At 43.3% G+C, this 15,602-nt stretch overlaps 1 protein-coding gene across 1 annotated transcript in view; it reads left to right on the top strand.

Annotated features, from left to right (window-relative positions):
- The window catches only part of LOC126176897 (uncharacterized), a 173,231-nt gene extending 164,929 nt beyond the window's left edge, over positions 1-8,302 (top strand). The window contains exon 2 of the mRNA XM_049924098.1: positions 8,028-8,302. Within this exon, the coding sequence (XP_049780055.1) occupies positions 8,028-8,222 (195 nt within the window). The 3' untranslated portion in view covers positions 8,223-8,302. The remainder of the gene's footprint in view (positions 1-8,027) is intronic.
- Positions 8,303-15,602: the final 7,300 nt, after the last annotated feature.

The raw sequence follows: 15,602 nt of genomic DNA on the forward strand, positions 1-15,602 counted from the left end.
TGGAGCTTAGCATAACACACCTGCTCCACTCGCTACTCCAGTCAGACTCCCTCTCCCCGCGCTCCACGCGGCAGAGTTAACACTACCAAAGATCCTACACACTTTGATTCTTCACACGACCTATTGACGTAATCGTTCGATAGCATAGTTTCCCTAGGCCAGACCCAGCGTAAAAATACAAATAATATTTACGAAACAAACCAATTATACATCGACATAAATGTATAAATATATATATATACAACCAGTAAAACAATTACAATATACAAAGAGACAGAAATGTCATATCTTGAGGTAACAAAGCAAGGAAAAAAATAATAGTACAATAGATGGAAATAGGAGGATATGCATTTCCGGCGTTACAAACGCTACCGCTACGCTACGGAGATGGAATATACACACTAATGGCCATTAAAATTGCAGCACCACGAAGATGACGTGCTACAGACGCGAAATTTAACCGAGACGAAGAACATCCTGTGATATGCAAATGATTAGCTTTTCAGAGCATTCACACAAGGTTGGCGCCGGTGGTGACACCTACAACGTGCTGAAATGAGGATAGTTTTCAACCGATTTCTGATTTTCAAACAGCAGTTGACCGGCGTTGCCTGATGAAACGTTATTGTGATGCCTCTTGTAAAGAGGAGAAATGCGCATCATCACGTTATCCGACTTTGATAAAGGTCGGATTACAGCCTGTCGCGATTGCGGTTTATCGTATCAGGACATTGCTGCTCGCGTTGGTCGATATCCAATGACTGTCAGTAGAATATGGAATCGGAGGGTTCAGGAGCGTAATACGGAACGCCGTGCTGGATCCCAATGACCTCGTATCACTAGCAGTCGAGATAACAGGCATCTTATTCGCATGAATGTAACGGATCGTGCAGCAACGTCTCGATCCCTGAGTCAACATGTGGGGACGTTTTCAAGACAACAACCATCTGCACGAACAGTTCGACGAATTTTGCAGCAGCATGGACTAGCAGCTCGGAGACCATAGCTGCGGTTACCCTTCAAGCTGCATCACAGACAAGAGCGATTGCGATGGTGTACTCAACGACGAACCTGGGTGCACGAATGGCAAAACGTCATCTTTTCGGATGAATCCAAGTTCTGTTTACAGCATCATGATAGTCGCATCCGTGTTTGGTGACATCGCGGTGAACGCACATTGGAAGCGTGTATCCGCATAGCCATACTGGCGTATCACCCGGTGTGATGGTATTGGGTGCCATTGGTTACACGTCTGGGTCACCCCTTGTTCGCATTGACGGCACTTTGAACAGTGGACGTTACGTTTCAGATATGTTACGACCCGTGACTCTACCCTTCATTCGATCCCTGCGAAACCCTAAATTTCAACAGGATAATACACGACCGCATGTTGCATGTCCTGTACGGGCCTTTCTGGATACAGAAAATGTTCGACTGCTGCCCTGGCCAGCACATTCTCCAGATCTCTCACCAATTGAAATCGTCGGGTCAGTGGTGGGCGAGCAACTGGCTCGTCACAATACGCCAGTCACTACTCTCGATGAACTGTGGTATCGTGTTGAAGCTGCATGGGCAGCTGTACCTGTACACGCCATCCAAGCTCTGTTTGACTTAATGCCCAGGCGTATCAAGGCCGTTAATACGGCCAGAGGTGGTTGTTCTCGGTACTGATTTCTCAGGATCTATGCACCCAAATTGCATGAAAATGTAATCAAATGTTAGTACTAGTATAATAATTTGTCCAATGAATACCCGTTTATGATCTGCACTTCTTCTTGGTGTAGCAATTTTAATGGCCATTAGGGTATATATATGCCTCGTTTTGAAAATTCTCCCTAATCCCACCATCACCGTGATTTATTTCAGTTCGTTCTCACGTCCAACCGTCATAACTCTCGCCAATTACTGCACCAGTTATGCTACGAATGGCAAAAATTCAGATAAACGCCAGGTATTTTTAGCGTAGAATCCGAATCTGCAGTGAAAAAGGGACTTTCATTTAAAAATAAAAAGTGTGGGCTGTGTCAGAGGGAGGCGAGATTTAGCACAGACACGAGTCTCCCTTGAATATATTAACTTTTCATCTGGAATATTCTTTACGTATGATGTGTATTCTTCCAGATTGCTGCAAGTAAAACCAAACACCCAATACTTTCTTTGAAGACAGAGGCCAACTTATTCTGTATGGTCAATAATGTTGCTCACTGTTTCTGCAGTCTTTCCACTTCCTCGATTCCGTTTGGATTGTGCAAAACAACTTAACCTCTTCCTACCAGTAGGTTATCCTATGCCCTTGAGCAATAAATTATTTGAAGCGATTCGAAAAACTATATGTCATTACCATTTTTAACAGAAGTCATAGGACAGTTACGCTTACCTGTAGACGTATGTATACAGGGTGAGTCACCTAACGTTACCGCTGGATATATTTCGTAAACCACATCCAATACTGACGAATCGATTCCACAGACCGAACGTGAGGAGATGGGCTAGTGTAATTGGTTAATACAAATGATAAAAAAATGCACGGAAGTATGTTTTTAACACAAACCTACGTTTTTTAAAATGGAACCCCGTTAGTTTTGTTAGCACATCTGAACATATAAACAAATACGTAATCAGTGCCGTTTGTTGCACTGTAAAATGTTAATTACATCCGGAGCTATTGTAACCTAAAGATGACGCTTGAGTACCACTCCTCCGCTGTTCTATCGTGTGTATCGCAGAGCACCGAATTACGTAGGGATCCAAAGGGAACGGTGATGGACCTTAGGTACAGAAGAGACTGGAACAGCACATTATGTCCGCATGCTAACACCTTTTTATTGGTCTTTTCCACTGACGCACATGTACATTACCATGAGGGGTGAGGTACACGTATACACGTGGTTTCCGTTTTCAATTACGGAGTGGAATAGAGTCTGTCCCGACATGTCAGGCCAATAGATGTTCAATGTGGTCGCCATCACTTGCTGCACACAATTGCAATCTCTGGCGTAATGAATGTAGTACACGCCGCAGTACATCTGGTGTAATGTCGCCGCAGGCTGCCACAATACGTTGTTTCATATCCTCTGGGGTTGTAGCCACATCACGGTACACATTCTCCTTTAACGTACCCCACAGAAAGAAGTCCAGAGGTGTAAGATCAGGAGAACGGGCTGGCCAATTTATGCGTCCTCCACGTCCTATGAAACGCCCGTCGAACATCCTGTCAAGGGTCAGCCTAGTGTTAATTGCGGAATGTGCAGGTGCACCATCATGCTGATACCACATACGTCGACGCGTTTCCTGTGGGACACACTCTATTCCACTTCGTAATTGAAAACGGAAATCACGTGTGTACGTTTACCTCACCCCTCATGGTAATGTACATGTGCGTCAATGAAAAACACCAATAAAAAGGTGTTAGCATGTGGACGTAATGTGCTGTTCCAGTCTCTTCTGTACCTAAGGTCCATCACCGTTCCCTTTGGATCCCTACGTAATTCGGTGCTCTGCGATACACACGATCGAACAGCGGAAGAGTGGTACTCAAGCGTCATCTTTAGGTTACAATATCTCCGGATATAATTAACATTTTACAGTGCAACAAACGGCACTGATTACGTATTTGTTTATATGTTCAGATGTGCTAACAAAACTAACGGGGTTCCATTTTAAAAAACGTAGGTTTGTGTTAAAAACATACTTCCGTGCATTTTTTTATGGTTTGTATTAACCAATTACGCTAGCCCCTCTTCTCACGTTCGTTCTGTGGAATCGATTCGTCAGTATTTGATGTGGTTTACGAAATATATCCAGCGGTAACGTTAGGTGACTCACCCTGTATATGTACTTATGTACAGGGCGTCCCACTTACCTTGACCACCCTAAATAACTGTTTGTCCAGATGCAAATTACAAAATTTTTCAAGCAAATGTTCTTTAGCCGTCAGGGGGACATCAATCAGCATTATTGCCTTCGTTGTAGCTTTGTTTTTTTACACAGGTATGAACAGCGGTACGACTTTTTTAAATGTCACCCTGTATTTTTTATTCGGTAATTCATTTCCTCTCCTAAAGATCTATTCAAAAATGTATCACAGTGTACCGTTCACTGAAACACAACGTTATTAATTACGTAACACAACACCGACGTTGACGCTCCCAGCGCTTAGTGCAGGTAGTCGAGATAATGGAATACATCCACGTGCTGACGTTGACAGAGGACAAACGTAAACATAAGTAGAATGCGAACCCGTCATTCCGTCGACCACCGTCAGTTGAAGAGCTGTGTAAGTAGAATGTAAACAAACGAAAAGAAGGTAGAAATGCTACTCCACTATGAGGAATGTAAGTTAGAGGAACAGTAATTGCAATACTGTTTTTTTATTTACAGGTACATTTAGTACAGTAGTTTAGTGCTTTTAAATAGTGTTGTGTAGAGTGGGCATACAGTAAGGGCTGTCCTTCCTACAAACTACATCGACATAAAATTTCTTTTATTGTTGTTGTTGTTTTTGAAGGTAGGAGAAATGCTACGCAGGAAGCGGAACCGTACAGAGATATCTTGATAAGAGCCCACCTTTCCGACGGATGTTTTCTCGTCGTGAAGTGACGCTTCGGGAAACATGTAGTTTCAGTCCACGGCAACGCAATCGTCGTACCACTTGCACAGACGAAGCTGCCGAAGTTACTGTTCTCGCTTCCTTTGTTATAAAACCACATGTGAGCACACAACAGCTTGAACACGAGATTGGCATTCCTAAAACTAGTGTACATCGTATTCTTACACGTCAAAGATTCCATAATTATCATGTACACCTACATCAAGAATTGCATGGGAACGGTTTCCAGAATCGTGTACAGTTCTGCCAGTGGACACAACAGCAAATCCTCTCCAACCCGAACTTCTTCTGCAATGTCATATTAACCGATGAATGTTCCTTCCCAAACAAAGGACAGGTAAATACAAGGAACATGCATTATTGGTCCAGCGACAGACCACGATGGCTTAGACAGGTGGAACATCAGCGTCAATAGAGAGTTAACGTCTGGTTTGGAATGCTTGGTACTACAATTATTGGGCCTTATTTCATCAATGGTAGTATAAACGGCACAGCGTACGCCAACTTCCTCAGAGGAATTGTTCCTCATCTTCTGGATCAAGTGACGCTAAGAAAGAATGCTTATGTGGTATCGACACGATGGATGTCGTGTCCTGAACCGAAGGTATCCTGCCAGAAGGATTGGTCGAGGAGGAACAGTTACTTGGCCTGCTAGGTGTCCTGATTTAAATTCTCTGGACTTTTTTCTTTGGGGATTAATTAAAGACGTTGTCTATCGCGATATTCCAACAACTCCAGAGGACATGCCGGAACGTATCGTACTTGCTTGTAATTTTCTTCAACAGGCAACTCTAGTAGCAGTAAATTTTTTTTTCATTCAACGAGTGCAGCAGTGTATCGGTGTCGAGGCTCACCACTCTGAGCACCTTTGAATGTTCTGCTCCTGGGCAATGGCACAGGAGAGTCAAAGTCAATTGTTTGTTATGTTTTAATTTGGTTTTCATTTGTTTTCTGACAACTCCAGCAAGTGGACGAGTTTGTGATACCGGGCTCAAAGTCAGTGTTGTGTAACGTAATTAATAACGTTGTGTTTCATTGAATGGTACACTGTGATACATTTTTGAATAGGTCTTTAGGAGAGGAAATGAATTACAGAATAAAAAATACAGGGTGCCATTTAGAAAAGTCATAGCGCTGTTCAACTCTTTGTAAAAAAAAAAAAAAAAAAAAAAGCTACAACGAAGGCAATCATATTGATAGATGTCACCCCTACGGCTAAAGAACATTTTCTTGAAAAATTTTGTAATTTACATCTGGACAAACAGTTATTTAGGGTGGTCAAGATAAGTGGGACACCCTCTAGATAAGTACATACATACATTGGTCTATAGTTAAGCGTAACTGTCCTATGACGTCTATTAAAAATGGTAATGACATTTTCGTAGATTTTCGAATCACTTTAAATGATTTAAGGATATACGATAAACTACTGGTAGGAAGAGGGTGTTTTACGCATTCAAATATGGTTCAAATGGCTCTGAGCACTATGGGATCTAACATCTATGGTCATCAGTCCCCTAGAACTTAGAACTACTTAAACCTAACTAACCTAAGGACATCACACAACACCCAGTCATCACGAGGCAGAGAAAATCCCTGACCCCGCCGGGAATCGAACCCAGGAACCCTGGTACGGGAAGCGAGAACGCTACCACACGACCACGAGCTGCAGACTTACGCAATCCGAATGGAATCGAACAAGTGGAAAGACTGCAGTAACACTGAGTAACATTTGTGTCCATAGAGAATAAGTTGGCGTCTATTTTCAAAGAATAAAGTGTTGGCGCGACACGCTGACCGCCATGTAACTACAGTGCGTTCCGTTTTCTCAGGTGGGTGATTAGTTTTGGAAGCTTGTCGTCAAGTCAAGGACAGAGCAGGCGGTCGATTCGCTGAGCCCGGTTGTGCAGCGGGCGTTGTCGTCGGTCGAGGTCGGCCGTGTCCAGTATAAATACAGGGCCAGGCCAGCTGATCGGCACCACATCGCAGTCGCAACACGCCGCTACACCATGAAGGCTTTCGTAAGTACAAGCGCCATTAGGTTAATTAGGCTCAGCTCCAAACAGATGGTCGTTATTGTTTTTCCTGAGAAACTGTGCTCACGTTAGCTACCTTCAACAAGATACACTTCTTTTGTTGCTGGATCACCTCATAACTGAATGCCACTCTCCTTCTCATCAACCGAGCGAGGTGACGCATTGATTAGCACACTGGACTCGCATTCGGGAGGAGGACGGTTCAATCCCGCGTCCGGATATAGTGATTTAGGTTTTCCGTAATTTCCCTAAATCGCTCCAGGCATAAGCCAGGATGGTTCCTTTCAAAGGGCACGGCCGACTTCCTTCCCTAATCCGATGAGACTGATGACCTCGCTGTCTGGTCCCCTCCCCCAAAACAACCCAACACCAACACATTCTCATAACATTCTTCTCTTTCTTCTGTATTCTTCAATTGGTATAGAATATATTTGCCCGATAATTCCAGGAAATTTTTCGTCGAATTTATCTTTCATTTTAATAGTCGCTGCAGAATAAAAATGCTGAAAGGTTTAACGATATGAATGCAGAATAAGATAACTAATAAAGGAAATCCTTGATGTCTTGACTTCCGTATTTAAGCGCTAAAACTACGAGTACATAGAGTGAAATTTTATGACCTGAGATATCTGGTTTTTTTTTTTCACCAGAGACACAGTCTCTAGCGTTCTACTTATGGTATGATCTGAGAGCATGCAGTTCAAATTTGCAAACACAGAACAACTGTGGTTAAAACAAAGAAAGCATCACCCACTGTCCAGACTATACATACACGTATCCAGTACAGCAATAAATTGCAAGGACCCACCTGGGTGTATTATATACAGAGAATCTTGCGAAAACAGAGACTATTACTCTCTGGCAACAAAAGAGAATTCAGGGAAGTTGATAGAGCGACCTTAATGAAAGTACATGAATCTGTAACAAGGGCTGTATGTGAAGCCTACAATAACTTTCACTGTCGTATCCTTGTGAAAAATTAGAAAACTTTAGGAAATTCTGGTCACTTGTAAACTCAATCACAAGACCCAAAAATCTGTCCTGTCTCTCGTGTACGAGTCAAGCACTGAAGCTGAAGGAGTCAGAAATAGAGCCAAAATATGTAATTCAATATTTAAAAATGTTTCATTGTCATGCACATCCACCAATAAAAGATACTTAAATAAATATAATGGTCAGTTCGGAACCACACGGCTGCTAGCATCGCATATTCGAATCCTGCCTTGGGCATGGATGTGTGTGATATCCTTAGGTTAGTTAGGTTTAAGTAGTTCTAAGTGTGGGGGACTGATGACCTCAGATGTTAAGTCCCTTAGTGCTTACAGTCATCTGAACCATTTTGAAAGTATAATGGAATTATTTTCTCCTTTTTGAATTTGCAGGTCTGCTCTTTCCTCGTCGTCCTGCTGGTGGCGGCCGTGTTCGCCCAGGAGAAGGCCAAGGAGACCCTGAAGGGCGCCGAGGCCTACTACGCCTACGCCGCCCCCTACGCCTACAGCGCCTTCGGCTACCCCGCCGTCAGCGCCTACTCCGCCTACCCCTACGCCGCCGCCGGCTACCCCTACTACTACCGCTGAAAACGGACATTACAGTGGGGAACTCATCGATGTAATAAACGTATTTGCAACAAATAAAATTTGTACATAGCAAAATTAAATTATTTCTGTTTGCTTACATCAGCTATATACCCTTGCCACAAAGATGTCCAACAGTCCATTATGACTGAAACAGACAAAAGAAAAAGAAATGCTTACATAGCAAGTCTGACAAGAAGGAGATAATAGGTTACACAAGGTTACAGCAACTGAATATAAATTGGAAATATATAAAATTGTATCCTCTTCCACAATAAAATGACACATTGAATTAAATAGCACCTGGGAAGCCAGTGCTTGGGTACTGAAATTTTAGCCATTATGATCAACATAGTGGGGACAGCTTTCGCTCTTCAAAGCTGTGCTTGATTTACATTTCTGTATAATGCTGAATAGCTTACGACCTCCACGTGTACGAACTTGCTCCAAATTTTTTATATATAGGTGGTTTCAGACTCTAATCATAATGTACAAAAGACGAGTATCTCTTGGCGTAAATGTCACATGAGCAGAAGGAAGTGTGTGTTATGGTTAGAAAAGAGGCATGCAGCGAGATGCTTTTTATTGAAGGAAACACTGTACTGAAGTGAAGATTTCAGTTGGAGGAATCCTTTTCAAATCAGAGGAAAAGGGAGCACACTTGGCTCTCGTGCAGTGTCAATAGCAGTCATAAACCACTTTATTTACCACTGCTAGTTGAACGAGTAGTCTGTGAAACCCACGGTTTCATGCATGTATAACCAAAGGAACACTGAATCGTACTTCTGAGCAACACAAGTACTGCTACATCGTATTTATCTGCCAACGCCGAGCCAGCGACTTCCAATTAAACCTTCTCCTCAGTATGGGAATATACGTAACGAATTTACGAGCATCGGCTGCAGCCACAGGGTTGAGGACATGTGGACGTTTGGGTCTGGCATTGAGTCGTGCTCAAGTAGCCTAATCGTAAGGTGACCACTCGCGATATGCGGGTTCGTGTACCAATCCGGCACACAGTTTCAGTGTCGTCAGTCCATTATACAGGGTTATTACAAATGATTGAAGCGATTTCACAGCTCTACAATAACTTTATTATTTGAGATATTTTCACAATGCTTTGCACACACACATACAAAAACTCAAAAAGTTTTTTTAGGCATTCACAAGTGTTCGATATGTGCCCCTTTAGTGATTCGGCAGACATCAAGCCGATAATCAAGTTCCTCCCACACTCGGCGCAGCATGTCCCCATCAATGAGTTCGAAAGCATCGTTGATGCGAGCTCGCAGTTCTGGCACGTTTCTTGGTAGAGGAGGTTTAAACACTGAATCTTTCACATAACCCCACAGAAAGATATCGCATGGGGTTAAGTCGGGAGAGCGTGGAGGCCATGACACGAATTGCTGATCATGATCTCCACCACGACCGATCCATCGGTTTTCCAATCTCCTGTTTAAGAAATGCCAAACATCATGATGGAAGTGCGGTGGAGCACCATCCTGTGGTACGTTTAGCTCCCTGCTTGCTTTATTCGTCGACTTCCGCGGGCTACGCGTGAAACTTGCCCGCACGCGTTCAACCGTTTCTTCGCTCACTGCAGGCCGATCCGTTGATTTCCCCTTACAGAGGCATCCAGAAGCTTTAAGCTGCGCATACCATCACCGAATGGAGTTAGCAGTTGGTGGATCTTTGTTGAACTTCGTCCTGAAGTGTCGTGTCACTGTTATGACTGACTGATGTGAGTGCATTTCAAGCACGACATACGCTTTCTCGGCTCCTGTCGCCATTTTGTCTCACTGCGCTCTCGAGCGCTCTGGCGGCAGAAACCTGAAGTGCGGCCTCAGCTGAACAAAACTTTATGAGTTTTTCTACGTATCTGTAGTGTGTCGTGACCATATGTCAATGAATGGAGCTACAGTGAATTTATGAAATCGCTTCAATCATTTGTAATAGCCCTGTATGGATGATGGTTGTCACTATTCGCAACTGTGAATACATTTCACACACTCTATACCGTCTTGACTTTCCTCCATCCGATTTTCATCTGTTTCCAAAACTTAAGGAATGCTTTGGAGGACATGACGTAGTGATGAAATGGTGCAAGCAAAGATGAGAATGTCGATCCATTTACAAAGCCAAACCATATTAGCGATCTTACAATTAAATCAATACCATTATGTGCTGACGGGCGTTGATATACATCAACGAGGGCAGTTGAAAATGTGTGCCCCGACAGGTGCTCGAACCCGGGAGCTCTTGCTTAGATGGCAGATGCTCTATCCATCTGAGCCACCGAGGGCAGAGAGGATAGTGTGACTGCAGGGGTTTGTCGTGGACACGCTCCCCGTGAGAACCACATTGTCAACGTATAGTCCACACACTACATTCATAGTGCCCCTGCCGTTATACCCATTACTCACGGCACACAATCCACCGAGTCCCGTAAGAGTTCAGGCAAATCCTGTGCATCCGCACTGAAGCAGGTCATCAGTTAATGGACGACAAACCAAGACGAAACAGCAAAGAAACGAAAGTCGGAAGCGCATCAGAGACGTAAAATTGTGCAGTGAAACGTGTGTCCAAGCCACAGCAACATAATAAAGCAGTATTTACAGATGAGCAGGACAAAACTTGAGAAAACTCTTTCAATATGCAAAACATAATCCATGAATAACAAACTACTCGAAATAGTTCGCTGTACCAAAGCTTCAAAAAGCTTTACCGATGTGCAAATGTTCAGCTCAACTACACAAAAACACATTTGGTACACAAAAACAAACTTGCCGCAGCTGAGGTCTAGCAAAATACAATGGTAAAAAAAAACGGGCATGTGCCACGAATTTTCGAAGAACATATATTTTAAGGACTGGACAATAAACAAAGAATTTCAATGCACACGTTTTTTTAACACGCCTCATATTTGACATGGTGATTTTGTTTGTTAGCAACAGGGCATCACAATCTAAAATAAAAGGTAAAGTGGTTCAAATGGCTCTGAGCACTATGGGACTTAACTGCTGAGGTCATCAGTCCCCTATAACTTAGAACTACTTAAACCTAATTAACTTAAGAAGATCACACACATCCATGCCCGTGGCAGGATTCGAACCTGCGACCGCAGCGGTCACGCGGTTCCCGACTGTAGCGCCTAGAACCGCTCGGCCACCCCGGCCGGCAAGTTAAAGTGCACATGCAGTTTAAACAACAACAAAATCTGACGTGTCATATTCCTTTTCCTAAGAATAAACTGTACATATGTATTTCAGGAAAATAATAAAAACCCACTGAGGATGCAACAAGTGTGGCGAAACATGTTTCGGTGATAAAGCAAAACAATAATTTGTGTACTTGCAAAAGGGAGACCCATCTTTAATTTTCTATTATTTTCTTGCAAGCGCGGGAACTGAGCTCAAAACTCCAATATGATAAAATTACAATCGTTACGGAAAATAATACAAAAACAGGACTTGCGCAGATCCAAATGCATAGCGAAGCTAGCTCACAATTATAGCAACACTTCACTGCAGCAACGCATTTCACGCATACAGCTGGACTAGACCTCACTCCCCCCCCCCCCCCACCAAAAAAAAGAAAAAATTCATGAGACTACCAAAATCTGCGTCCTTCCTCCGATATCGAAACAGAACTCCTCTATTCAACGTGACGACCGCTGTGGCGCAGTGGTTAGCACAATGTATTCGCATCTGTGATCGCTCAAAGAACCCATCAAGACACTATTGCCGTCCACCTACCATAGCGCAGCACAGCACATAGAGAGCTGCGAAGGACTATCGTGCTCGTCGATGGAAAATGGCACCCACCCGTAAATGCGTGGGTGGAACATGTAACCTCCCCCTCACTTATCGACCTTAATGACAGTGAAAATTAAACCGCGTGTACTTAATGGAAATTTGGGAAAAGCAATCGTCACCGAAGTTAATCTCTCGGTAAAGAGGGAGGAAAGGGTTACATCTAAATGAAAGGAAAAATGCAAATGAAACTGGTGGAAATTAATTTTGAAATAGGGGTAAACTTAATAAAGGAAGTAAATGTGCGGCCGTTACGTTAACAATTAACTAGCGGTAATTAGATATTTGAGATTTGGGGAAAATACGGTCGCCAGTCCTAAGGACAATTACTATAGTAACTGAAAAAGAAAGGTTATTACACATATAATTAGCACTAGAAGCGTAGCAACTGAAGGTTGACACGTGTAGTGCGAAAACTGAAAGACTGTCAGAAGTAATAAATTTCGCTACACTCTGACTTAATTTAGCAAAAGAATTAATAAAACAGGAAAATCGAAAGTTAATTTAGTGACTGAAGTTGATAGTGAGCTTTCTTTCTGAAGCACATCGAAATTCAGTAAAATACAGTTAGTCTTGGACTACCTCAACAATCATTTCTAAAGCTACTTGAATCTATGCAATTTAGAAATAAGAGATTTAACTTTGAACTTGAATTAAATGATTCTGAACAATTAACAATAGTAAAATTTAGTACGTACCAAGCTGAGCTGCAGTCACAGGTAAGTTAAAATACGGTAACAAAACTCGCACTCTTAATTTGTGCTTGAGTAATCTAGATATTGTAGCCAGCTATGAATACTTTATCTGAACTTTGAAATTAAAGCAGTGAAATCGAATGATATTACTATAATGCTGGCGTTTGAATTTCAACGACACTCGGGTTCATTTCGGAAAAGGAAGGGACCCTGCTTGGTAATGCAATTGGGACAATGAGCAACAAACGTTCATGCTAAGTTGCTGTAATTTTGTGATGCAACAATTTTAAAAGCTGAGGTCTGCCATACAGCTCTAAAACTTTACGTGCTTCCAGTCTTCCTTGCTGGTTGATTGAAGGTTTGAAGCCGTCGATTGAGGAGGTGGCGACAGTCACTCATTGTCGGCCGTCGCTGTTGCAGAAGTTCGATGTTGGCCCGCCTCCTTCTCGACACGGTCACCAGGCGAAACGGGCTCTTGATGTGCACCAGGTAATGCTTCCGTCCGCGACACCATGTCAGAAACTATCATAGCAAGCCGAGCGCAATTACATGCTGCCCAACCGCGAAAGCGCGGCAACTCGCGGGAGCGTCACACAACACATCTGCTCCACTGCACTATTCCCGCCAGACTCCCTCTGCTCTGCCCGCGCTCCACGCGACAGAGTTAACACTACCAAAGATCCTAAACACTTTGGTTCTCCACACGACCTATCGATGTATTCGTTCGATAGCATAGTTTTCCCTAGGCCAGACCCAGCATATAAATACAAATAATATTCACAAAACAAACCAATTATAAATCGACATAAATGCATATATATACAAATAGTAAAACAATTACAATATACAAAAACACAGAAATGTTATATCTTCAGGTAACAAAATAAGGAAAAAATTTGCAGTGCAATATATGGCAATAGGAGGATATGCGGTTTCTGTGTTGCAAACAGACGCGTAGCAATAATGAATCAAGCATAACAGTTGCACAAGTCAAGATATTAGTAACTAATTGGTTAAACAGAAAACAAACAATTGTCTTATTGGGATTAGCGACCTATTTAAGTATTACTTACAGGTTTGAGTTTTCAAGGTGACTTGTACTAGACTTAGCCTCCGTTATATACTCACGAATCAAACGAGAATGAGCAGCTGCATAATGGCGTGTTGCTCCAGTTTTGGAAAGTGATGCAACAGTGATTCTGTATGACACGTATTTGAGAAGACCTTAGTAAGTTCCCGGAGGTATGTGGAACCAAGTACAGATCAGCCAGAACATTATGACCACCGACTACTGTCGACATAAACGCGTACAGGCGATAGCAACGTCACCTGGCGAGGACAGGCGCATGGTGCATGTACAGGGTGTTTCAAAAATGACCGGTATATTTGAAACGGCAATAAAAACTAAACGAGCAGCGATAGAAATACACCGTTTGTTGCAATATGCTTGGGACAACAGTACATTTTCAGGCGGACAAACTTTCGAAATTACAGTAGTTACAATTTTTAACAGCAGATGGCGCTGCAAGTGATGTGAAAGATATAGAAGACAATGCAGTCTGTGGGTGCGCCATTCTGTACGTCGTCTTTCTGCTGTAGACAACATGGTTTCTTCCTTAGAACAGAGGATTTTTCTGGTGTTGGAATTCCGACGCCTAGAACACAGTGTTGTTGCAACAAGACGAAGTTTTCAACGCGGCAACCCCTCAGCGCCGCTACCATTGCTGCACGAGAGACATTCGCTAACGATATAGTGCACAGGATTGATGACGGCGATATGCATGTGGGCAGCATTTGGTTTACTGACGAAGCGTATTTTTACCTGGACGGCTTCGTCAATAAACAGAACTGGCGCATATGGGGAACCGAAAAGTCCCATGTTGCAGTCCCCTCGTCCCTGCATCCTCAAAAAGTACTGGTCTGGGCCGCCATTTCTTCCAAAGGAATCATTGGCCCATTTTTCAGATCCGAAACGATTACTGCATCACGCTATCTGGACATTCTTCGTGAATTTGTGGCGGTACAAACTGCCTTAGACGACACTGCGAACACCTCGTGGTTTATGCAAGATGGTGCCCGGCCACATCGCACGGCCGACGTCTTTAATTTCCTGAATTAATATTTCGATGATCGTGTGATTGCTTTGGGCTATCCGAAACATACAGGAGCGGCGTGGATTGACCTCCCTATTCGCCAGACATGAACCCCTGTGACTTCTTTCTGTGGGGACACTTGAAAGACCAGGTGTACCGCCAGAATCCAGAAACAATTGAACAGTTGAAGCAGTACATCTCATCTGCATGTGAAGCCATTCCGCCAGACGCGTTGTCAAAGGTTTCGGATAATTTCATTCAGAGACTACGCCATATTATTGCTACACATGGTGGATATGTGGAAAATATCGTACTATAGAGTTTCCCAGACCGCAGCGCCATCTGTTGTTGACAATTGTAACTACCGTAATTTCGAAAGTTTGTCTGCCTGAAAATGTACTGTTGTCCCAAGCATATTGCAACAAACGGTGTATTTCTATCGCTGCTCGTTTAGTTTGTATTGCCGTTTCAAATATACCGGTCATTTTTGAAACACCCTGTAGTCTCAGCGAGCGTGCTGTCCATGTGTAGAATGGGGAATGCGCATGGTCTGTCTGAGTTTGACTGAGGGCAGGTTGTGATGCACGACTTGTCGGGTGTTCGAGGAGTTCTGTGGTAAGTGTCTTCAACACGTGGCGAAACCAAGGTGAAACCACGTCCAGACGTCAGGTGTTGGGCGGCCACCTCTCGTTATAGATGTCGAACGTCGTAGGCAGGGCAGACTGGTAAAACAGGGCACCCAACACTTCTAACGACAGGCCCTTGTAGCAGACGACCCATGTG

The sequence above is a fragment of the Schistocerca cancellata genome, chromosome 3 (assembly GCF_023864275.1).
Source record: "Schistocerca cancellata isolate TAMUIC-IGC-003103 chromosome 3, iqSchCanc2.1, whole genome shotgun sequence".
Lineage (NCBI taxonomy): Eukaryota > Metazoa > Arthropoda > Insecta > Orthoptera > Acrididae > Schistocerca > Schistocerca cancellata.